General features: G+C 40.4%; 1 protein-coding gene across 1 annotated transcript in view; it reads left to right on the forward strand.

The window, feature by feature from the left end:
• Positions 1–2,684: 2,684 nt before the first annotated feature.
• TRPM7 (transient receptor potential cation channel subfamily M member 7) overlaps positions 2,685–25,484 on the forward strand; it is a 52,661-nt gene continuing 29,861 nt past the window's right edge. The window contains exons 1-4 of the mRNA XM_059858419.1: positions 2,685–2,819; positions 22,967–23,046; positions 24,466–24,504; positions 24,958–25,156. Of these exons, the coding sequence (XP_059714402.1) occupies positions 2,817–2,819; positions 22,967–23,046; positions 24,466–24,504; positions 24,958–25,156 (321 nt within the window). The 5' untranslated portion in view covers positions 2,685–2,816. The remainder of the gene's footprint in view (positions 2,820–22,966; positions 23,047–24,465; positions 24,505–24,957; positions 25,157–25,484) is intronic.

Genomic DNA, 25,484 nt, shown 5'->3' on the forward strand with positions numbered 1-25,484 from the left:
TGACAAGTCACAAATATTTATCCTACCTGCAGTAATTTACAAGATTTAACATCTGAACGTACAAGAATTCACTTTTTGGATGACTAACTGCTAGTTTAGGGTCAAGTCATGCCATGTTCTGCACGGGCTGATCTAGGTAGTAAGAGGATATAAGGTGACTTCCTTAGGCCGTGTGTCTCACTGCCAGGTCACAGGGATGTGTGTCACTCTGGTGCCATGTCCTTGCCTCCACAGCACTGAAGGCTCATGCTCCCCCAGACAGCACGAGGCAGAGAGGATGTAGGATGTTGATGACTCATTTTCCTTTCATTTTCATCCCAAGCTGTTCTTGAAACAATGTGCTCTTTCCAACTAAGCTTAGGACAGCTGAACTCTGAAACAGTTTGATGTTGAGCTCTACAGTTTTGCAGGATCAACAGGAAAACAAGGCATGGAAATTCCACACTTTACACACATTGTCCTAATCTAATAGCTTGTACCAGACTCATGCCTAGGTTGGCCTTCAGCTACTTTTTCCTAATTTCCTTGCTTCTTCTAGCTCTTGCATTTACATATATGAAACTTAGAGCCCAACATGATAATAATGGGAATCAAGTCAGTACAGCTCAAGTATTGCTGTGAGATGAGGTGAATTTAGTAATAGAAGAGCTGACTCATTAATCTAATGTGGGATGTGAGCTTTAGATCAATTAATTAGAAAGGGAAGAAGAGGGAGAGAGAAAGAAGGAATGAGGTTATTTCTCAGAAATGCTTTATGGTGTCAACAGAAAAATTCAAAAAATCCCCCATTTTCTCTACTTTGGAAGATTCTTGAACCATTAAAAAAAAAAATCTACTGGGCTTCCACTGCTCCTTCTGTTCCTGCTCCCTAAGCCAAGAACCAGCACATGGGAATCTGGGCAGGAACAAGTAGTGGCAGATCAGCAGGCTTGGGACTTCTACACAGTAAGAGAGTGAATGGAGCCTCTTTGTTGTGTGATCTTGTACGCAGAACTCGTTCAAATTTTTCCTGGAAAAGCCTAATTTTCCATTTCTATGGAAATTGAGAGTCCTAAGAGCCTAATTTTCATATCTATGTAAGATAGCAGGAATTCTTCTGAAGTTAACTTAAAACAAGCATTAGGTGCTCCCCTGCAGCTGAGGAACTCCCCGCAACACCCTAATTAGAGCTGGATGCCTCAGTTGCTGGGTCTTCCCAAATTTGCACCTATTGTCCACAGCAAAGATGTTCTGACACCAGAATTTACAACTGGACTTGCCCTGCTAAACAGCTGTTAATGCAAGAACGTTTTGTTTCTTGTTAGCTACAGTTCTGTTAGGGAAAAAAAAAGGCAAAAGTGGCTGCTGCAAGTTAATGCTTGGTTTGATTTCTGATTGTGCTCGTCTGGTCATCGGAGTGGACTCTGTTACCCTGTGATGCACAAGCCCGGGGTTCAGGTGCGAGCGCACAGTCAGCTCAGCCCCACACTGATGCTGGCATTTTGCAGCAAGGGGAGAGAGATAACTCACAACAGCTGACAAACGATCAAACCTGACTATGAAAAACCAAAGGTTTTAAATTACTTTGAATGTTTGAATTGAGTTTATAGATAATTACTCCTCTTGTATGGTCATGGTATTTCAAAAAGAGATGAGAGATTTTTCTAGGATCTCTTTAATTTTTTTAATTTAAGGAGCACAAATAATTTAAGCCAAATCCAATCTCTCATTCTTCCCTTACAAATGCTGTTTACTCTAGCACAGAGGTTGTTGCAAAAGATGTATGATGACATATAGAGTAAAAAATTCTTGTATGAGGCTTTTCATTTGTGGTACTGACTCTCCAAGTTTGCAGATTGCATACAGGGAAAAAGAAGACAAGGTTCCTCCCCTGGGCACTTCCTAATCTAAACTGGAAACTGAGTTGACTTAAGTGGAAGAAATGCATCCTCCTTTTTCCCTCCAAAACGGAATTTTCTCCAGCTTGACTCAGGCCTGTCAGAAGATGCCTCTGACGCGCTGCTAATGGCGGCACTACCATGTGCGAGCAGGGCTGGCAAGAAAAGCGTGAACTGCTCTGAGCAAAGGCTGCTCGCTGCCCTGGGGCTCTGACAGGGAGCAGGGCCGGGTCCCCCTCAGGGGGCAGCGCCGGCCGGGATGGAGCCGGGCCGAGGTGCCCCGTCCTGCCGGCTCCGTGCCCCCGGGGACGCCGCGCAGCCCCAGAGCGGAGCCGCTGCCTTGGCGGAGGTGCGGGGCCCCAGCCATGCAGGTTTCTCTCTCGGAAGCTCCAATTTTAACATCTCCGCCTTCACCTCACCGGCAGCACAGGGCAGCACGACCACCTGCCCGCCCGCAGCCGCTGACGCTTTCTCCGGGTATCTCGGGACCCCGCTGGGGGCTCACGGGTGCAGTGGAGGAGCCGAGAGAACCCCTCACAGCCCCGGCCGGCCCGCCCTGAGGGGACGCGGTCGGGCAGCACCGCCCCGCCAGCCCCCTCCTCCTGCCGGGGGCGGTGCGCGCTGACGCGGCAGCGCCGCGGCTCCTCCGCCAGCCGAGTCGCACAATTATGAGAAAGAGGCGCCGGGCCGAGACCGCCGCCAGCCCTGAGTCCCCGTGCGGAGCCGAACCAGCGCCGTCCTCCGCGTCCCGCGCCTCCCTTCGTCCCCGGAGCGTCGTCCTTGCCCGGCCGCTCCCCACCCAGCCCTCCGCTGCCGCCGAGCCCAGCCCCGATAGATGGAGACAGGCCCCGCCACCGCCGACGCCGAACCACGAGCAGGAGCTGCCCGGCGGGAGGAGAACCAGAGTCGGCGCCGAGACCCAGCCCGGCCCTGAGGAGAATGGTGAGAGCCGCGGGGGTGCCGGGGCCGGGCGCGCCCGGCGGGGAGGGGGCAGGGACGGGGCCGCCGGATCAGACCTGTCCCAGCCGGCTGCTGCGGGTCTCGGCCGCGCCGAGCCGCCGGGGCCGCCTCCCGCCGCCGCTGCCCGCCGCCGCTGCCCGCCGCCCGGGCCGGAGGGGACGTTCGGGCTCCGCGCTGCCGGCCCCCGCTCATCTCCCGCCTGCGGGCCCTGCCCTCCCGGAGCTGCCGGCCGGGAATGCCCCGCGCCGCCGGGCGAGGCTCCCGTCGCCGCCGCCGCCCTCCTCGCGAGGTGCCCGGGGCAGCCGCCGGTCCCGCCGCCGCTCCCGCGCACCCTCCGCGCCCCGAGCGGTGCCGGGATCGCGGCCGAGGCACCGCACCGCTTAGAAACGAGAGCTCCCCGTAATTGCTGCCTCCGTTCGTCGTGGTGGTTTGGTCTGAAACCGGAATTCACACGGTGTAGTTCTCTGGGCTGCAGCAGTCCTTCCCTTCTGATCTTTACACCTATTTGATTTTTGCAGTTTCAACATGCTGTGCATAAGGGAGCATTTATATACTTAGGGATGTATGAGTGTCTGCAAAGAAAGCAATTTCAAATCCAGCTCTATATTCTTTCTGTTAAACAGTTCTTCATCCCAATAAGTTTATTCCTGAATATTTAAAGAATATAGGGTGGCTTATCGCATCAAGTGCTTTCAAGTAATTTTGAAAATATAAGCGAAAAGTCTAATTATATGGATTTCTAGAGTCTGCTTGAAATTCTAGTAAGATGCTTTGTTTCATTTTAAATAAAGGTGTTTTATTTCATGGTGTTTTCTTAAAAACCACGGGGATTGGTGCCCATGAATCTTCTATTTCTGAGTATATCTGTGAACTGTGTGGAAATGTGGGCTGTGTTCTAGAAACTGCAAATCCAGCACTCCTCTAGGAAGAAGCTGAAAATGCAACCTTCCATTCTGACTTAAAAGAGTGCTTGGCATCTGCCACTTGCGTGGTACTTGCTCTTCTCACCTGAAGTGGTTTGGTGTTGGGTTTAGTTTTGAGGAGTGGAGGATTTGGGTTCTTTTATTTAATTTTTTAAATTTAGCTCTGGTGGGTGTTTGTTTTTAGGTGCTAACATAGCCTAGAAATGTACAGATTGGTTTTACCCATCATAATTCTGTAAATTTGAGACTCAGCAGCCTTTCTGGCACTGTAGTGTGTTTGCAGGGTTTAATATTTGCTGCGTGCTTACCAAATGTTTTGAAACCTATGTTAAACAGGTGTTTTGGTTGAGATGAATATAGGACATTTTATGCAAGCTCATTTTGCTAAAAATTTCCCTGCTGCTTCAGGACTATTTAGCAACTTTGAATAATTGCTGGACGGTGTCCAACATTAAATCAGGAATTATTCTAAGGAGTGAGTTGTTCAATGTGGCAATTCCGGCTGTTCAGTCTTTTTTTTAAATGTGTCTGTGTGGGTGAGATAAATGTCTGCTAGATCATCCTTCATACCTTCTGGTAGGAGGCCATTCTTGACTTTGCTATTTCAAGGCAGGAGGGGGGGGAACCTTTGTGCATGTGGAGCTATTTAGGCTGAGTTTGGACTGTTTGTACCTTAGTTTCCTGATGTTGTACTTTGATACTTTTTTGCTTGCTTGAGCTCAGCAGTGGAAGGGTAATGTTCACTTGTCATACAAAGGCACCTTGAAACATCACCTTGCATTTGACAGTTATCTCACACTATCTGTATCAGATCATCTATCTCCCCACGTGGATTATCTTGGAGAGAGTTACTCCATTGTGTTTTAAACTTTCATTTATTTTCTTGTCCCTTGAGGCTCTGCCTAACTAGTCTTGCTGCATTAACCATTTTGTCTTACCACATCAGCCCAGCTTTCTCTGCTCTGCTGGTGATAGACTGCAGCATTTGAAGTCCTCTCTTTTTCTCATCGTTATCTTTGCCGCTTGCTGTGCTTCCCTTTCCTGGAAACTTTGGACCAACACCCACATTTTTCATGCTTCTCTTTCATGGCCCATTCAGGAGGTGCATTTCTGTTAACTATTCAATCCTCGTGGACAGTCATGGCAGATGAACTTTTTCTAAACACAACAATATTGTTTTGAACTTCAATAACTGGCTCTGGCACAATAGAGTTTGGCTATACTGGTTTGCTCTTTGGCATCAGAAATGTTGGAAATAAATCTCTAAGAGGACTTGTCAAAAATTGTGTGTGAAGAGAGATGCTTGATAGAATTTTGCAGTCTTGAAAGGCATGAGAGTGGATTTCTTTATTGTAAGGCTTTGAGATACCAAGGCAATATGAAAGGATACTTCTCATGCCGTAATATTTACCCTGAAGAACATGTCTTTGTCTTTTTGTTTTTTTTAAGCTGATATTTATTTCTTTTGGAATTCCAAGTTTCTTTCAGCAGTATCTACATTGGCTGTGATATTTACATGCCCTGTTTATTTCGTGAAACAAGCGATATTAATTCTGTTTCTTTTCCTCACTTTTTTAAGGGCAGACTGATAGTAAAATCAGTGTGTGTGTGTGTTTTTCAAAACTGAAGTTTTGGTTTTGGGGTGATGTTTCTTGTGTCTGTGAGTAATTCTGTCTTGGTGCATTTTACCTTCAGTGGTGGAAATTTCAGCAGCTGACTTTTCATTAGATAAATTACTGATTAATCTCATCCTCTGTATTTGGATAAGATACTTACATAATTATTAAAGCTATGTCACTTTTTACCTCTGATACTGACAAATATCTGTGGTCCCTGACAAGTGAGTCTGTGCTTCATTGGTTCTACAAAAAATAGTCCACTTGACCTGTGGTAAACTTGAACTTTTGTTGCACACTGTCTTTGTATTCTCTGGCCTGAAGCCCTCTTTCCTCTATTGTAGTCTCTGCAGTCTTGTTATTGTCTTTTTTTTTAATTTAATCCCTTTGCTTTCCTCACATAATGAGAACATAAAGGTGATGGTGTCATATATCGGGATACAGCCAGTGCTGAAAGTGGTCTATCTAATCTTTGGTTTCTGTTATTTTTATTATGAGAAGCTTGGCTTTTCTTATGCTTAAATTGTAGGTGTTTTTGTGTTTTAAGTAATAGAAAACTAATCTAACAAAAGAACAGGAAAAGTAAACTCCCAGACCCTTAGTGTTGGCCAGCTTTGCTGCCTGTCCTGGCTCAGCACAGGATTAGCTGGGCATCCCTGCTGCTGTGCAGGAGGGCAGGGAGGATGTTCAGGAGGTGATTTGTCTTGGTAGCAGCCAGTCATTAAGCAGCTGAACAGCTGCACCCTAACTGGGTGGGACCACAGCCCTGAGCAGCAGTGGGGCTTCCAAGAGCAGCCTCCATCACAGCTGTTCCCCTGCTGGAAGGAGCACTAGCTTTCTCGAGGAGTGGTGAGTTTTTTCAGCCTTTACACCTATATTTTGCTTAACATGTAGAATGTGAGCCACTTTCTTTAACTGCCAGGTGTGCTGGACCCACAGAACAACCTGAGTTTGTTTCTTTCCCCAGCTATTATAATTTTTGCACAGAAGAAGGGGCCACGCAGGTTGTCTAATTGCTGCTAGGTGACCAGAGGACAATTCTTACTCCTGTGTTCTTTCCAAGAAGGAAAGGCCAGTGAACTTCTGATGGGATAATGAAATGTAAAAAAACAAGAGATAAACTGTATACATCTTCTTTTTCCTTCCTAAAAATTGGGTGAAAAGTGTCCTGAACATGTGGGGAATACAGGGAGTAAAATAACTGTATTGCTAATAGTGGTGCTGGTAGTTCTGAAAACTGCTTTATGAAAGGGCAGAATATTTAACTGTGGCAGGTGGTTTGACAGCATATGGTAGAAGGATGTTGCAGGATTAGTCTGTAAGGTAGGAGTGGTTAATTACCAAGGAGAACTTAAAGTATGGTACCAAACCAACAGCACATTAAAGCTTGGTTTATAAGCTGTGCAGTTTTTTCCCCTTAACTAAACCCAAGTTCAAATGCTACTGAAATTGTAGGCTTGGATTGAATCTTAATTATGGGGATTTCTGTGTTTCTTTAAAAAAGATTTGTACAAACTCATTCTAGCTTAAGCATTTTGTTGTCACATTTTCTGAAATGTTTGAACACTGTGTATTGCAAATGTGCAGTTGCTGAGATAATGTATGTCAGCCCATCTTTGTTTCATTTGCTCTCAGCTCAAAGAGGATGGAGTAAGATTTGTGTGATGGCATATCTGTTGATTTTTCTACAGCTGCAAAATCAGAGTTGTAGAGGCTGTTTAAGTAATCAGGTTAGTACTTTGCTGCATGTGGTTGGACAACTGATGTTTTTAGGTCATCTAACTTCAGAAACAGCTATGGTAAACCCTCTGTGAAGCTTTAATGGGACTTCATCTTCAGCCTGTCTGTGGAGAGCCCTAATTTACATCATATATAGTCCAACACCAAGTGCTCATTTTGTTTAAATGCAAATCATATGTTTTGCAAAGAGCATGCACCAGGCCAATACACAGTTTCAATGAGTGTAGTTGTGTGCTTATAGTTTTTGAAAATTATGCACATGTGAATCTTACCAGTCTACACTTACTGATAGTAATATAATGGCAAGAGTTTGAGGCCTCTTTGATTTGGAGAGCATTGGACCTCTTTTTCAAGATCTGTAACAGCCTGGTCAAGCTTTTTGTTTCTTTGTCATGACTCCCAGTGCTATTGGATTCTGCCTTTAATTGTTTACGGCTAAACTGAGCAGACATAAAAAAAAAAAGGAAAGAATTTGTAGTTTTGAGAATTGGCATATTGCAATTAAGTTCTGGTTTGCTGATTTTAATTTTTTGGTTTGAGTTTTTACTGGCAACATTTGGGTGATTAATGAAGTATCTTTTTGCTGTGTTACACTAAATCATTCTTTCTTGAGAATACTTTCTCAGTTACAACTCTAAATGAGTTTAATCTAGGTGTTCAGCCTTTCACCATAACTCTGTAATTCTCAAAGCCTGGGAAAGTGTCTGTTACAGCTCAGTCAGTGGTAGCACAATGGTTTTTGTAATTGAATACCAGCTTTTGTTCCCTGCTTTGTTCCCACTTACCTCTACTCATTTTCTTTACCTTATCTACTTGATTCTTGTCACCTCTGCTCAGAATTTTCACTTTGTAGTCCTAGGCCCCTGACTTATGCAGGGTTGAATTTTGCAAGGTATCCCTGGCTGATGGTTCTTACCCAAATGTCTGCTAATTTTTTCTCTAATGCTGCAGTTTTTGTGAGATGTGGACTTGAAAAACTTGGCTCTAAAAGTTTAAGTTTAATAAACAAATCTACATTTATGCCTTCTGCAAATGAATTTCCGGATGCTTTGTTAGGAAAACTTAATTTCACAAGCACTTATTGCTTAAAAATTTCTAGAGTTGTGCTCTCCTAGAGCTAGTGTTATTTAGCAGCCCAGTCCTTCCCACTCTTACTCATTTTATTGACAGTATATTTTCTGACTGACCTGGAGTGCTCGAGATGTGTTGTGGGGTAATTACCTCAGGTTAAGGGTTGCTGTTCAAGCCCTTTGCTAGCTGTTGCCATATGTGCCAAAGCTCTTCTTAAAGGTGTGTTGTAATCCAGTCAAAACTCCTATAAAACCTGGCTGTGTCCTTTTCACCTGTCCCTTTGTGCTTCCTTGTGCTCAGTCACTGGGGCTCTGAATCGAATAAACTTCCCGTCACCTCCTTTCCTTTTTTTTTTTGTGTGGATTATTTTGTTGGTCATTTCCCTGAATCAGCTTCCATGTGACTGCATAAATGCTGGTGCTGGTATGAGATAGGTTGGGATCATGTGCAGAGGCTTAGGCAAATGGGATTGTGGCACCCCAGGCTTGAGAGGAGCTGTGAAGCTGGATTGGAAGCTTGCTCCATGGTGCCTGGGATTTGGTTTGTGCTATTGCATTAGGCAGTGTTCAGTTACTCTGTGCATCACCCATGGCACATGGATGTTTTCTGGGTCTCACAGCCTTGTGCATATGCATGGATGGAGCTGTACCAACACAAGTCAGGTTCCATGGCCTCTTCAAAGTATAAACCAGATTGCTTTGTAGCCTTAATTGTCCTGCAAGCACTTGGTGCCTATTCTTGAGTACTCCTGTATCTAAATTCTTATTCACAGAGGACGTTTTTCTTGACCTGCTTTTCTGAATGTGTGCTAACAGATTCAAGATCACTTTTCTTTTACTAGATGTGCTGTGCTCCAGTCTGTCTCTGAACTGAGCTGCACCAGGATGAGTTTGATCCCTCCCATCAGGTTTTTTCTGTTGGCAAATGATTTACTGCTGGTAACTTGTCTTATGTAACAAAATATTCCTGGATTTTTTTCGGTGTTCTTAGCATGCAGCATATTTGCTTTTTAGTGCTGTTCCCATTCTTGTTTGACTTTCTCAGGAAGCTGAACCTGTTTCTTTGGGTTAGGAGAAACCAAAGCTGCATTCTGCTAATGGATGTGCCAGAGCTCAGCACAGCAGCCATGTGGACCAGTTCAAAGACAGTCATGCTGCTGTACAACATTGTTAAAATTGCATGTAGATTGGCTTTGTGTTGTGAGTGTAATGCAGTATTCTAGTTTGTGGCTAGAGCCACTCTGAAAAAACTGTTTCCTTTCAAAGCCTGTCCCTGGTGCTGCTGCAGGTCATGCAAGTCTTTAGGCATAACTTCAGTCACCTGGATAGGTTAAATTATGCATGTGCTTAAGTGACACATGATTAGAGCCTAAAAATACCAGTTGTGTAATTACAGAACTGTTAATCAACTTTCTCTTCAATTATAAAAATCAGTTAATCTACACGAGTAGGTGCAGTTAATGATGTTTTAAATGTCAAACTCTTACCAGTTTCTCCTGTGTTCCCTGGCTGCATTATTTTCTGTAGTTTGCAGAATCCTATTAAACAGAAAGTTTAATAAAACTTCAGCTGTAGTATATGAAGAAGATTAGAAGAGTATATGGCTGAAGGTGATCTTCTGGATGAAGAGTTTGAGAGATTAATCCTGAAGGAACTCCTGCTTGTGGTAGTAACCTTGCACTAGGGAAAGAACAATAAATGACACCTTAGCTGACAAATACCCAGAGGGCTGTCTAGGAACGTGGCAGTGGCTGGTGTGGCAGTGGCTCTGGCTGCAGAGCTGGGTGGAAGAGGCTCGGTCCCCTTGATTTCACAGGCTCCTCTTTGCTGACCCCAGTACTGCTGAAGGTGTTCCTGGCTTTGCTGCCCTGGGGACAGCCCTGTGAGCCCTCACCTGGCCTCAGCCAGGGCCACTAAGCACAGATGTGGAGGTGGGGATGGACTTTTACCTCTTAAACTGGCATCAACTGGCTTTGCAGCCAGAGGCACTGAAAAACAGAAATAGCCACTTAAATAACCTTCGCCCTTCTAATTTGTGCAACTTCAGAAATGCTCTTGATGAGGATTTATGCCCATGCCTCATTAAGCAATTGGTCTGTCTTAGTCTTGGTTTCTTTTATAAAAGTCTTATGCAGAAAAATGATTGTTTAATTTTCAGCTGTAGAAAACCCACGGTCTGGTCTGTGTGCATGCAGTTCTCTGTATACGTTTTACTGCTCCGTGTGCAACTCCGTGACTGTTCACCATTAAATTCTCTGTAATTGTTTCAAATGCTTTAGTGAAACAAAGTGGCCTTTTATGTTGCTTATGTAGGGAAAGAGGGCAGAAACCTCTCATCACCCTTGTCCTGGTTTGGGCTGCCAGCTTGGGTTACAGGTGAACGTTCTGTGGTGCTGAGGGCTGCTAACAAACGGGTCATTGTGTGGATGCATCCTCTGGTTTGCCCGGTGTTTCCTGGCCCTCCAGAGAAATATTTGGTACTGGTAAAATCACAGCACTCTGCTGGACAGCACAGTGCACTCAACTTCAGGCTGTGTTTTCTTCCTGGTGGAGAAAATGTACAAGATCAAAGCTTTTCTGCCTTCAGAGAAATCCTGTTCTCAGGTTATAGGAGGAGGTTTTCTGGTCATGGGCAATCTGCAGAATCCAGGTAGATTTTGCAGAGAGGGGGAGGATTATTCACAAGAGCTAATTAGGCAGTGTGTCCCCAGGCTTGCTCAGTGGAGACCAAGGGGGTTTCAGAGCAGCTCTTTTCTCTCTGCAAAGAGGATGTAGAAAAATTAGCACAACTTGAGATAAGGTTAGTTATTTTGACTATCCTCTTGGGCGTCATTACTGGGTTTTGGGGGGTTTTCTGACAAATAGAAAGATCTTGCATGTAGGACAAGAAAAATCTTTAGTAATTAATGTATTAGGAGTTGAATGTTAATTATACCATGAATTAGAACAAATCTTCAGTGCCAGATGAGAATGGTGTTCTTAAACACAGGGTATCTACCACTCCAAAATGTGACCTTAGGCAATATGTTCTTGCTTCATTGGCACCTCTCTGAGAAATAAAGAAATACAGTCCTAACTTCCTTTCCTTCCTGAATATCAGCATGTGTGTGCATCAAAAAAATAAATCTTTTTGTGTGATAGATCTGTAGTCTTTCCCTGTGTGCCTAGAGCCTGTGTGCTTTTGGGGATTATTTTGATGTACTTTGGCAATATGCTTAGATCAGCTCAGCTCCTCTGCCAACCCAGTACCTTTCTGCTACCAAAAGGGATGTCCTACTTCCCTTCTTCCCACCCTGATCATGGCTATGTGATTCTTCCTCGTGCTTTAGTTTTCTGACCAGTTTACATTTGAATCTTGTTAATTATGACATTAAAGCTACCTACTTTTTTTTTTTTTTTCCCCCCTGAGTGTAATTTGCTGGTTTAGGGAGCTCAATCAGTTTCCCAGAGGGCGAGTGCACAACTGCAGGTGGGGGAGAAGTAGCAGGAGAATGGGTGGGAGGCCAGAGTAGGAACTTCCTCAGCTTGTCTTCTCTGACTGCACCCTCACTTTATAATTTGAAGAATTGCATCTGTGAAAGCCAATCTTTCTTCTGTGTTTCTTGGCTTTGCCAGGACCTCCACCTCCCTGCTGGTGTCTTTTGTTTCTCTAGGATGATTGTCTTCACTCTTCTCCCAGCAGGCCAGGGAGGAGCCTGTCCCAGGTATTAGTCCAGTACAGCTTAGACTGGCCTTTGTGCCACATACCACACAGCATTGGTGAGTTTTACTGGCATTTAGTATGCTGGAAGAAATTGCTATAAATAGAAAACATTTTCCATGTGAAGTCGTGTTGTGGTCCGTCAATATTATTTAATTAGTTGTTTCCACTACCCTGGGAAAAAAAAAACCCAACACAAAATCAAAAAAATCCAACAAACCAAGCAAAAAAAAAAGGAGGGGACTTTATTTCTAAAAATAATATATTTAGTTTCTGAGTAATTATTTAGACTTGTGGTATTTAACATAGAAGAGCCTCTGAAATCATCAAAAGCCCAAACAACCCTCTCAAAACAGGGTGGAAATTTTTAGAAGTGCCTAAATACACATTGTATATTATTTCAAACAGTAATTAGCTGCTTTCTCATTTCTTTAACAAACCCAGTTAAGTTTCTTCTTTGCACTTTTCTAGCGTGGAAAACAGAAACTACTTGAATAGTTTCAGTGGGGAACTTTATCTTCTGATAAGTGTTTAGGTACGTGGTTGTCTCTTGAATGCTGTCAGGGTTCCTGTGCCCCGAGGTGGGGCTGCAGTCAGCACTGAGCAGCTGCAGGCTGAGCTGGCTGTGAGAGGAGAGCTGCTGCTTTGTCTTGACAGGCAGTGGAAGTGTAACTGAATCCAGTAGCTCTTTGTTATGAGCTGCGTCTAAAAATGCTGAAGTCTTTGTAATTCGGCAGTAGGTGAACTATAGCAAATTCTTGTTTTGGCTTGCTTTGATGCCAGCTCATCCTACTTTCTCCAGTCTGTTCTAGTCAGGAAGTCTGATCACTCTAGAGCTGACCAAAATGTTTGCTGCCCCTACTGTGCCTAACAAATACTGGCACACTGGTGTGTACAGGCAGGGAGAATCCAAACTTCCAGGTCTGTTTCAGCTGGGTCTTTGGTTATGTGTTTGCAAATGGGGCTCTTTCCTTGTTTCAGTAGTTTTGATTATAACAATAAAGTTGTTTTCCCAGATTCTGTGTCTAAACATAGGTTCTGTGAAATTTCATCATCCTTAGCAGTGGTCTGGTTCTGTCTCCTATGTCATGTGCCCACTAGAATGTTCTGTTGCTCTTCCTTCTCACTCATGCTATTCAAAGAAGTATTATTGATCTGCCATAATTAGTGTGGGCATAGGCTTCCTTTTTTTTTTTTTTTAATAGATGTTCAAAGAGTTGTCTGAGGCCAGCTATGTCAAAAATTCCTTAGTGATAACAAGTTTCCATGTCTCTAGTGAGTTAATAATAGCCTACTTAAGTCAGGAGGCACCAGAATCTTTGCTGTGAAGATAGAGAAGTGTCTTTCTTTGTACGACATGAAAAATAAGTCAGATCTGTAAATTGAACAGCTAAGAAAGTGGTAGAGCAGGACAAACAGCATCCACCCTTCCAGTGTGCTTTTGTAGTTGTAATGTGCTTCAGCACATACTGAATTAATCAGATGTTCATGCACTTCATGAACTAGAAAGGGAGGACTTTCCTTAAATCTGTAGCTCAAATATGGCTGGAGTACATCCTTAGCACGAGGTGAGGGGTTTGCAGCCTCTAAAGCTGTCGAGGAACAGCGGCTGCCAGAGCTGAGGTTTCTAATTGGGAACAAAGCAGAAGCAAATTGAGGGCAGGATGAATTATTTGGCTGGTCACAGGAGCCCTTTCCCACTGCTTTATTTCCAGAAGTGGCCACCACTACCTCCTTTCTTGTCTATTCCCTGTGTGAATGGAGAAGGCACTGGAGGTTGCTTGAGGAGGAGAGCAACTGCATCCAGACTGTGTGAGTTGCTTTACTGCTGAAACCATGCCTCAAGCCTCATTTTTTCCAAAAATTAATCCAGAGTTTATAGGATTGTCTGTTCCTACACCCTCTGTGGCACGTGCAAGGTAAGCCCAGCACTGGCCAGAAATGTGAGCTATGAGCCAAACGAGTGCTTTCATGTAGGTCTGGCGAGCCAGGACACGCAGGGTTTCAGCAGCCTGCACAGTGTGTCCCATCTGTCCCTGCAGAAAGGACCAGGGACAGGCACCAGCCCTCATACCCACAGAGATGTTTTGAGCGACTTAAAAAGACTTGGCATCGTTCTGTGTGTGTGGTGAGTAGGAATGCTGACTCTGCCTTCCTGCTGGTCCTATTTAAGAGAGTGTGTAGGCTTGCAATCTGCATCTGGTAGGGTCAGAATGATCACAGACTGCAGCAAAATCTCTGGTGCTGCGAGAGGTGAGGAGCATGCAGACTGTAAATTGTATCACTGGATAAGGAAGGGAAAGGAGGTTGGATGTTTGAAAATGCAAGAGATTTGAGGTTGGTTTATATGGGTCATTCAACGTAATTAAAAGTGGATTTTAAGCAAGGAACCCTATCAATGAAGCAGGGACTGGATGACAGGCTTGCAGACATTCCTATGTACTTTGCCATGATTTTTTTGTTTGGCTTATATTTTGTTTTAATCTCGTTTGAAGAAAGTGAATATTAAGAGTGAAAATGTTGGCTGAAAAGCTGTAGCTATATTTCTTGTAGTTACAACCACACACTCTTTCTCTCATTTTCTTTCATCATGGAGTTAAGTTTTAGGGAGTAAAGAATTATTTTCATCTCCTTTGAAAACTCACTGGTTTGTAGCTTCTAGGTCATAACTTCAGTATATGCTTAGAAATATTTTATGGAATGCATCAAAATGCGATTGGTCTGTGAACTTGGAGGAAGTAATTTATAGATTCTGTAGTAGGAGTAAAATTTTTTAGCTTGGTATTTCATGAGCTGGGAAGTCTGCTAATGTAAACTATTTAGAAATCAATTTACTTCAGCTCACAGCAATGAAACTGGTTTACCTTCTGCTGTATTTTCTTTTTCCTACCAAAATTCCAAATTCCATCAATGAAAGTTGTTGGAAAATGAAAATTAAAATGCATTTCTCTCCTTGCTTCCCCTCAGCTTTTCTGAAGGCATGTTCAGGAACAGTTTGCCATCTGCTGTGCTGACACAGTCTCGGGGAGTCTCTGGTTTTGGCAAGTTTAATTACTGTATCTGGTATAGTTGGGCACTTAACCCTGAAGGTGTTTATTGTTACATCAGCTGAGAAAACCCAATTTGAAATTACACCAGTGGGTGATTGTCTTCTGAAATCAACTGATGGTTCATTCCATAGTGACCTGAGCTATCTCATACTGTAGAGTCAGTTGTGAAATATTTCTAGGTGCATATTCATGTTTATTTTATGCCTTGTGTGGATGGTGTAGGTATTTTCAAATTTAATACTTTAAATTTAATACTTAAAAGAGGAGTAATTTTATGGCTGGTCTAACAGAACAGACATTAAGCTGTTAAGTAAATAAATTTACTTATTTTAAAATATGCTTAATTTACTCTGAGTTTTCCACTGAAAGACCTTTATTGCAGTTAGAGGATAACTTTCCCAACAATATGGGTAAAGTTGGTTGAGTTTGAATGTAATAAAAATATACTAAAATTATTAGGTCTGTGGATTCTATTCTGTTGCATCAGGGTTAAAAGGCACCACTTCGAAATGCTAAATTCTGTTCATGAATTTAGGGTATTCTTAATTAAATGAATCTGCAGGAAAAAAGATATCCCTAAACAACTGAATTATGTGCTTGGTAATTATACAGTGAAATAATTCTCTCAAAAACAGCCTGTTCTCCAAATAGCAGATTGGAATAATTTTCATCAAGTTTGAGAGAGCTGTAAAAATCCCTTTTGACAAATCCTGATTACCCTTTGCATCCAAAACTGCACGTGGATTCAGGGAGTTCTGTGGTGGCTTCATTACATCAGAGAAGAACTTGATAAAACAATAGCTGCTCTGTTACAGACCTGGATTGCTGTGAAATCTGTTGAGAGCAAATCTCCTGAACTGTTTAATAAAAAATAGGATTGTTGGAGGTTTGTTCTCAACACTAAGGGAGCCATTGAGAGGAAGATTCTTATCTTTGCTCTCTGGCTCACTTGAGATCTGCTTCCCATGTGCAGGGTTGACAGAGGGCTTTCTCTGACTGCCCTATTTCTTTGCTTGCTTCAGCAGTTTTTAGTTAATGTAATTTTTTTTTTTTTTTTTTTTTTGCTGTCAAACAATCTATTTTCAGGACTGTAGCAGTATTTTCACTAGAAAGTTTTTCAATCCAGAAACGGGAGCTGTTTGCTTTCTTAGGAGTCCAGTGAAGCCTGGTGAGCTGTTCTGTTCAGAACAGGACCTTCAGCATAGCTGAGAACCCTTTTTGTGCATGATGGGTCTGTCTGTCTGTCTGAGCTGGGCACATTCTGGGACAAGAGATGCCCCAATGCATTTGGGGGAAAAAAAGAAAAGAACCAACTTCTTGTAAATGAAGCTGATTTTTAGACTAATAAGTAATCCTGATGCAGCAGGTAAAACATCCTTGCAAAAATTCTCATTTGTGGTGAGTTAAACAACAGTTAAGATTGCAGCACAGTCCTTGTCATTTAGAGTGGCATACTTGACAGGGATACATTAAAGCACTGCAGAAATATCTTCTGGCATTGAGATAACGTCTGAGCCTCTGTCTTTTGAGTATTGCACATATCCATACTTTCTATGGAAGATAGTACAAAAAATTGAGGTTGACTGATACTGTAGGTACTGACTCAGGAACAAGTTCTGTAGGTGCTTTGTGTGTGTTGTGCCTTGTCTGGACAGACAGCACTGTTATTCTGTGTCAAAGAGTCTTTTAAATATAGTTCATAATACTAGCTGCCTAAATGCTTTGTTTTCTTCCCCCTCTTTTAAAATAGAAAAAAACCCCCAAACTAAAATTATAGAAATATGTAACTTTAAATTGAAGGGAGGGCCAGTAAATTAAATGCCTGGGGTTTGACAGAGCCAAGAGTTTAAAACAAGTGGTAGCAAATATATGGCATTAAAGTACCTAACTTTTTTTTCCTTCCATCTGTTTGTTTGCTTAGTTAGCTGAAGTTTTGAAGAATTTCCTCAAGTGATAAATAGTTCCTTGAGGAACTGAGATGTGCTCTGCTGGTATTTTTAATATAAAATTTACAGTATTTTCTTTGGTAGATAGATGTAACTGTCTTTCAGCTAGCTCTGCACCCCATACACAATGGCTTAGTTACTCAGCTCATCCTGGGGTGCACACTTTCAGTGTAATTCAGTTAATTTGTCCTAAAACCAAGTCCAGGTGCTTTACGTGGAGTGTGGTTCTTACTGCCTTAAGGATTTGAAGCACTTCTTAGAAATCTTTTCAGAGCTATTGATGTAGAGGAGGCTCTGTAACAGTATTAAAACATACTTGAAACTTTTCATTTGGTGCATTTTATTTATGGCTCCTCTTCCCACAAGAAACTTTCTTAATTATAAATTACTTGATATGCATTAACCTAATTGAATATTGTATTTATCAGGACTGTTTGGCTTTATTCAATGTATCTAGCATAAAAGCAATAAGATAGAGGTTTGTCTGGAATTTCTGCCTTTCAGCTATAGCTGCAGGAGCCCAGTGCCTGGCTAGGGCTGGTTGTCTGGGCAGGGATCACAGGTCAGTCCCATGGTGTAGCACGTGTTTGGATAATGGAGTGGGTTTCTCAGATAAGAGATCCTCTGGTAAGTCACGAAGAGTGGTGTGGTATGTATAGTTACATAAGAAGCAGTAACTTCAAGCTGGAACAATGTCAGTGGACAATTCCTTGAATAGACAAGATAAAGGACATTGTTAGTACAGTATGTCTCTTAGAAATGTTTTGAAATTTTTCTGGTTGGCTATAAGTGACCTAGACAGATAGGACTGCTCTGCGGCAGTGCTAGCACGACTGTTCCTGCTGCACATAGTTTCCACTGTGCCTTCTTGTTTGCAGGCTTGAAACTGAAAACTTTCCTGTATTTCTTCTGTCCAGATGGAAAATAAACGTTTTGGAAAATTTGAGGCAGTGGAGAAAGAATATAGAGTCTATATTAGTTTTTAAATAAAGGATAAATAAAATTGGCATATCTTTTCCTTGAGAAAGTATTGCAGGTATTGAACTGCCATATGGTATAAACAGATTTGAAAGATGAAATATGAGACTGTGTAGAAAGTGATATGATTTCTAAATTTGAAGCTCAATCTATGCTATCAGTAACTGAAATCCCCATTACCAGCCCTCCAAAAAGGTCACAGTTTAGCAAAATATTTATTAATTTAGGTCTTTGCTGTTTTAGTGGGGAGCTTTATTGAAAAACTGTCAGGAGAACTGCTGGGTTGCTATGCACTGTTGCAGGCTCCTGGGCAATATAGTTGGGAAAAGTTAAATTTTAGTTTTGTGACAAATATTGTTACAATATTGTAACTTATTATCTTACAACAGTGTACAGTATCACAAAAGAGTAGGAAAAAATAAGCTGGGATCCCTTTGTGCATGAAGAAGTTCAGGATTGCCAGCTACAAATATTATTTATACCTGCCATATTTGTTATTTGAAAATCATGAAAGTCATTTTGAGATCTTGCCAGGAAGGCAGGCTTACTTTCTATAGAGAAAATAATGCAGACCAAACCTGTTGAATAAACTTTGAGAATTTCACAATAGCTTGATAAGGCTTTGCCATATTGCCGTGCATCAATTGCTAGAACTTAATTGTCTTCATTTTTTTAATATGTTGAATGAGAAGCTCTTAAAAACACATGAGCTGAAGGGAGGAGAGGGGTAGAGGGTTGTTTTTTATTTCTGAGACCTGATCTCATACTGTACTTCAGGGATATTTTCTCCTTTTTTAAAATTTTCTTTATATACAAAACCTGAATTCATAATTTGTGGTAAAAATTTCGTTCTATAAAGAGACTTGCTAAAGTTATCCAGTGTGAATTTCAGTAAAGATAACATATAAATCTTGAGCAGGTACTCATAAATAATCTGTTATTGGAGCTTTGGAGTGCTAATGCTATTGCTGTGTCAAATATAGTTAAAAATAAAATGACTGTGGTAAAACTTCCACCTGTTACAAAAGGCCATGGGATTATCTTGGCATTTAGATACTTCCAGAAGTTGGAAATAACTGGCCATGTTCTCTTGAGTTTGTAGTTCAGCAAGTACCTGTGTAAGTTTTGTCTCAAATAGCAATTAGAATTCTTTCAGCATTGGTGAAACTGTTGGGAGAGGACGTATTTATTTTAAATAGTGTGACATATTTATTTTATTCATGATCACAGAGTGAATATAACTCTTCTAGGTGATTGAATCACATCTATGTGATTTCTGCTTGATGTTCTTTCAGAACTACTGAAAGACACAGTGAACTGTGCTCAGAAATCAGTACAAGCAGAATGAGGTATCTTGTGAAACCTACAGCTTAAAATCTGTGCAAAAGCCTTCCTGGCCTCTTTGGGATGAGGAGTTAGTAGTAGTTACTGTAGTACCTCTTCCAAAAAGGTAAAAGTTAAGAATTTTTATGTGTATAGACAAGATCCTGCCAGCTGTGAGGTCTTAATGTGGTGAAATTTTCAGATTCACCTGAAAAGTGAAGGTAGTTCTGGAATAATATAAATTGTATTACAATTTTTCTTGTAACTCCTAAATTTCTTTAGCTTGAGAGGCTGAGAATGCACAGGAAAGAATATGGGAAGCTAGGTTGGTTTTTTCCCCACAAGATGCAATTTTGAAAAGAAAGTAAGTAAATAGTTGAAAAGTAGATCTCTCATGTTGGTGCTGCTTGTGCCTTTTGCTAAAAGGCTCCTGACCCATGTTACCCATAACCATGGTGTAAAGTGCATCTTCTAAAAATACACTGGGAAAACAGAGCACTTGGAGCAGCAGGAGCTGCCTCTTACTGGAAACAGTTTGGGGGTGGAGTTGTGTATCCTGTTCAGATAATGAAAAAGCTTTAAGAAGAGTAGGCAATTTTTCTTAAACAGTCTGTAACTTGCATATTGATTTTTGACTTCAGACTGCATCTCCTGTTTTAACTTAATCTTTAGCTGATGAGGAGCATTTCTTAGAGGTAACTGCTACAACTAATTTATACTTAACTATGTCCTCATAGCATCTTCCTTTTTCTGGTCATCATAGGAAGATTATGTAATAGTTGTTCTTATTTACATGGAAGGCAATACTTCCTGCATTTTTAATGTGGTTTTTACCCATTTATGGGAATTGTCTTTCACTCAGTTCTCTTCTCTTCTCTTCTTGGTTTGAATTTTCTTTTTTTTTTTTTTTCTTTTTTCTTTTCCTCTCTCAAAAGAAAACAAGATTGTGGAATTAGCAAATTCTGTATAAAATCTTCTGCAATAAAGATTAATTAACATACAGGCATGCTTCTAGAGGGAGTCAAATTTTACCAAGACGTTTCAAGTACATTTTAATAACATTACAGAGCTTCTTCTACATAAATAACTGACTTGGGGTGACTGATAAAATAGTAGTGATGTGACAATAGTTGCACTGTTGAAAAATTGAGATAAATCCTTGATAAGGGGTTAAAACTATGTTATTTAAGAGAAAAATTGATAAATGGTTAGTTGTTTTGTTTTGGGGGCTTTGTGGGGTCTTTTTTTTCTGTTTTTGGGAAGTGTTTATTATGTTTATTATTATTATTATTATGAAAAGTGTTGTTGCACATTGTGAGCCAGTGTTCCTTGTCCCCAGCTTTGATCACCGCTCGATAATAAAACAATATTGCGTGGAGCAATTGACGCAATTGCTTGTGGTTTATATTCTTTGGATTTTAACATCTAGCATGTTCTGCCTCTGATCTCTTGCTTCAAGGTGTGGTTTTAGCCAGCTGGCTGAAACATCTAAGTATTAAATTACTCTTCTGTGTCTTTTTATATTCTGCAGGATCTGCAGAGTTAAGCTTAAACTGCTGCAGTGTTAAAGTAGTGCTCAGTTTTAAGAAATTAAATACAAAGATTCCCACGTAAACAGTGGGGACTCAGGCAAGAGAAAGTAGCTTCCAGAACTGGGATCTGTCTCACAAAGGCTGAAGCTTAATAGTGCTTAAAAAACCCCTTAACAATGAGGTAAAAATTTGGGCTACTTAACTATATATTAAAATACACATTTAGTATGATATATGTATAAATGTACATATACACATATATCAAGTTTATTTTTGTAGCAGTGCTAATCATCTGATAAAGGTAGAGAAGAGAGAGAGCTGTTTTATGCCCCGCTCTTGTAAGGCAAAGGTGTCCTAGGAAATACTCAGCTCCTCTGTGGTGGATGGTACACTTTCCTTGTTAAAAAACTGAGGAGATGCTGCTAAAGATTAGAGATTGATTCTGAGGGCAGCAGAGGAAGAGATCTCTTTGTTTCACAAGCCTCTTAGGGGTCAGTCACTTGGTTCTGCTTCAGAGGAGAGTGAAAAGAAAACACACCCAAAAATCCCCAACAAACAAAAAAGAGGGAAAAGGGCCATAAATGGAATGGTGATATGGAACCCTCCCTAACACTGTGCTTGCATGTAATGTTTAATATCTTGCTTTTCCCTTGCTAGGCCTGCCTTCTTTGCTACAGCATTCATTCCTGGCTGTAGGGAAAGGAGCTAGGACAGTAGCCAGTGATGACCTTGGCTATTTAATTTATTCCAGGTGTGTAGAGGATTAGTTTAAATGTGAAATGCACTGTGTGAGTGCTCATTCTGTTGTCCTGCTTTTCCTTCCATGATTCTTTGCTGTGGATTGTGCATCTTTTCTCCTTTCTTTCTGCCTTTACTCTGCCACTTTCCCTCCTCATTGGAAGAGTAAAAACCTTCTTAATGTGAAGACAGAATCTGGAGCAGCAGTTTGTTGCTGTCTTGATAAATTCATCATCAGAGCAAAATATTGGGAGGTGATCGTGATGAATAATCCAGAAAAGATTGCTGAGTCTGGGAAATGTTTTGAAAGAGGGTGAGCAGTTCAGGAGGAGTTTTCTGGGGGTCTTTATTAAAACTAGCTGGTACATTCTTACTTGTAATAATGTCTCTGTATTATCTTAAACTGATGTTGAAGTTGCAGTTAGTGAAAAATGCATCCATCTTTGCTTAAACTTCTTTTATAATCTAAAAAAAAATCTTAATTTCTTCATCACTTCTGCAGACCTCTGACTAGATACCTGTGAATAATATCCATCAGTCTTTTCCTTCTTCTTGTAAAATAAAACAGTGTGAAATTTATCAAATTTTTCTAAAGGTAAAATGTAAATGTAGCTGTTAGCAATGAAGTAATGTCATCTCAGTAAGGATTTAAAGTGTTGTTGCATAGGATGCAAATTAGCATTCCAAGATTTTTTCATGTTTTTAATTTCTAAAAGTCCTGTCAGAATGTCTTTGCCAACGTGTTGCTGGAAAGTGACATAGACATTACACATTATGATGTTGTTTAGCAGCTAACTTAAGATTATTATGTGAGATAATGTTCATGTGGTTGTTTAAAGCAACTGGAAGAAATTATGTCCAGTGATTAGAATAGTAAACATTTGAAGTAGTGAACATCCTTAATTTCATGTTTCAGAACATGTTTCAAGTTTAACCTTAGAACACAGTTCAGAGATCCCAATTCATTTTATTTACTGGAATGAAAAGTGTCTTGATGAAGAAAAAAGGTTATGACCTATTTATTGCTAGTTGAAAAGATTGCCAGTATTGTTAGAAAGCTTCCTTACCCACAATTTCAAGATTAAAATTTTACTTCATTAAAAAGAGAAATAGAAAAAATAATATTATCTCAGTTTGGTGCAGGTAATTTTTTACTATTTGACCTGATTTTTTTTTCTTAGCAAGATAGGGTAACAGTGTATGTTAAAATTGTTTATGGGGTGTTTTTTGGGGTACATATTTATTTATGTATTAAAAGTTTTGCTATTTGAATGTTAGCTTTGAAAAATATTACTTCTAATTTTAAATGATTTGTGTATAAATTACATAATGATTCTGGTTGTCTCAACTTTTGGAGAGATGTATGAGGTGCTTTGGTAAGGTCATACATGGCTTTGTTAGTTTTTGAGAGAGCAAACCCCTCATATTCTAGCTCATTACCTTAAAAAGCTTTTTTCATTGCAAAGGTATGTGATTTTTATTTTATAATACTGTTAAATTCTTTGTTTTTCAGTCCCAGAAATCCTGGATAGAAAATACTTTCACGAAGAGGGAGTGTGTGTATATTATACCGAGTTCAAAAGACCCCCACAGGTAAATGAGAAATTATGCAAGAACTCATTGCTGCTCTTTAATATTAAAAAAGTCAGTATTTTCTTGAGTGTTGGACTGGTTTTTTTGTATGAAATACTGTCTTGGGTTTGTGCTTTTTCTGACTGGACATTGTTGCTCTGTGAATTGGATTTTCTTTTTCTGAAAGGACTTTGGTATTGCAGAAATCTCCAAAAAACTCCTGTTCCCTTTGCTCCTTCTTACCACTCCTCCTACTAAAGTCTATGATCTATTTATAGTGAGGGGGGTGTGAGAAAGAAATTTCTGAAGTCAGAGAGTCTCATAGAGATGTCCTCTACTGGAATTTAAAAAACATCATTGTAAGTGTAGGGTGAAGTGTGAAAATCAAGCTGACAGTGTAGAAAAAAAGGGTTAAAAATTCATAGAAGAATAAAGAAAACCAAGAATTGGGGTGGGAAAAAAAATTATCCAGAAAAAAAAAAAGGCTGAAGAAATACTTGCCTCTAGGGAAAACAGATAAATGCGAACTGTTCAGATTTCATGTGATGTGGAATAATATTTCATACTTAAGTTCTTAAAGGAAAAAACTAGGCTGAAAAATTGGGAAATATATTTCTAGAGGGGAGGCTAAGAATATTTAGCATTTCTCATATCCTGTTTTTACCTTATCTTAAATTAGAGGTGTGAAATCGAGCAAGTTGGTGATGACTCTAGTGTATATCTAGCTGACTTTCACCAGGTGTTACAGGTATAATTTAAGAGTTCCTACAATGATTGAGTTTGACTTGCATAGTCATGACACTTGTGTCACAGACAAAATAAAGGCAAATGGCAAATAGATTTTACACTGGTGTTTTTAAGGCAGTTTTATCCCCCTGTAATATTAATATTGTAATTATGGATTTCAGATCACCATTTTTTTCTTAAGCTTCATATATGTGAAAGCAGCTGAGAACCCTTTTCTTCTGAGGTTGAGAGAACTTCTGTTTCATTCTTTTCCTTAAAAAACACTAATAAATCTCTTTTGTTATACTGGGGCAGGTTACTGTTGTTCATTTAAGTACTTTATTTATAAACAGAAAAGGAACTAAATGCTGTAGAATTTTCAAATTATTGTAAATAATTCACCACATTCCTTGAAATCATGTGACATGGGAAGCTTTAAGAATTTATGGCCACAATTGCTGCACATGGAAAATTTGCAAATGCAAACAAAGTCATTAGGAAGCTGTTAAAATTTCCAGAGCATTTAACAAGGAACAGAATGGTCTTCAACACTTGCCCTTTCAGTTTAAGCTATTTGTAACTTACAATGGACTTTACAACTTTCCCACCACAGTTTGTCCTTCAGTTTCTAAGGATGGCCTATGGTTGTTGGTGAATTGCTCACTGTGTGAATTATGTGAGAAGTTTAGTCATATCTTTAAATATTTCTTACAGATGCCTTCCAGGATGTCAGATTTGTCAGCAACTTGTCAGGTAAAAAGGTCTTTGTAATTACAATATTTATGAATATTTTCTCATTAAGTGCTTTCATAAGAGGGTTTTCAAAAGTTTTGATCAATATTATGAGTGACAAGTAGATGAAAGGTAGATATAAAATAAATACAACTAATGTTTAAAGAACTGTCTGCAATAAGTAGGTCACAGATTTATAAATGTTATATAAATTACTTGGGTTCAAAAAAGTAATTTCTCCTGGCCTCCAGCTTGCTGCCTTAGTGAGCTTCAGTATTTTGCATAATAATATATATTGTAATTGACTATTGCTGTAAATATTTATGACAACAAGGCTCACTCTGAAAAAGAGGTTTATGTAATGACTAGAATCTTTGCTTTCTAAATCTCTTCTGTTGCTGTTATTGATAGAGGGAATTCTTGTCTCCTGCAATGGCAGTATTTACCAAAGCCTTCTCCCTGGTGTGGGTGCAGGTGCTGCTGTGGCCGCTTGGTCAGACAACATGCTTGTTTCACTGCCAGTCTGGCTATGAAGTACTCCGATGTGAAGCTGGGTGAAAACTACAATCAGGAAATAGAAGAATGGTCCGTGGAAAAACACACAGAACAGACCTCTACTGATGCTTATGGTGTCATCAACTTTCAAGGTGGCTCTCATTCTTACAGGGCTAAGGCACGTATGATATTTTGTTGTTTCTTTTTTTCTTCCTCTCACCATGTTGCTGCTGAATGCTTAATTCAACTTCTGAAATTGAAGGCTGAAAATATTGATACTTCTATTGTGACAAACCAGTGCCCTCTTCTATTCTGGCATTTTTGTTGTGATTTGAATTCTTTCTAATTTCTCTTTGTAAAAGATTTTTAGTAGAAGTTATTTAAAGCTTATGCAGTTACAGGCTACAGGGAGTGCTTGTACAGTGTGACTTGTGTGGTCAAACCAAAGTGCTTGAGTGAGGGAGCTGTGTTCTTTCTGCAGCTGGCAGAAGCCCCAAGGACAGTCC

Source organism: Haemorhous mexicanus, chromosome 13, assembly GCF_027477595.1.
Source record: "Haemorhous mexicanus isolate bHaeMex1 chromosome 13, bHaeMex1.pri, whole genome shotgun sequence".
In the NCBI taxonomy this organism is placed as follows: Eukaryota; Metazoa; Chordata; class Aves; order Passeriformes; family Fringillidae; genus Haemorhous; species Haemorhous mexicanus.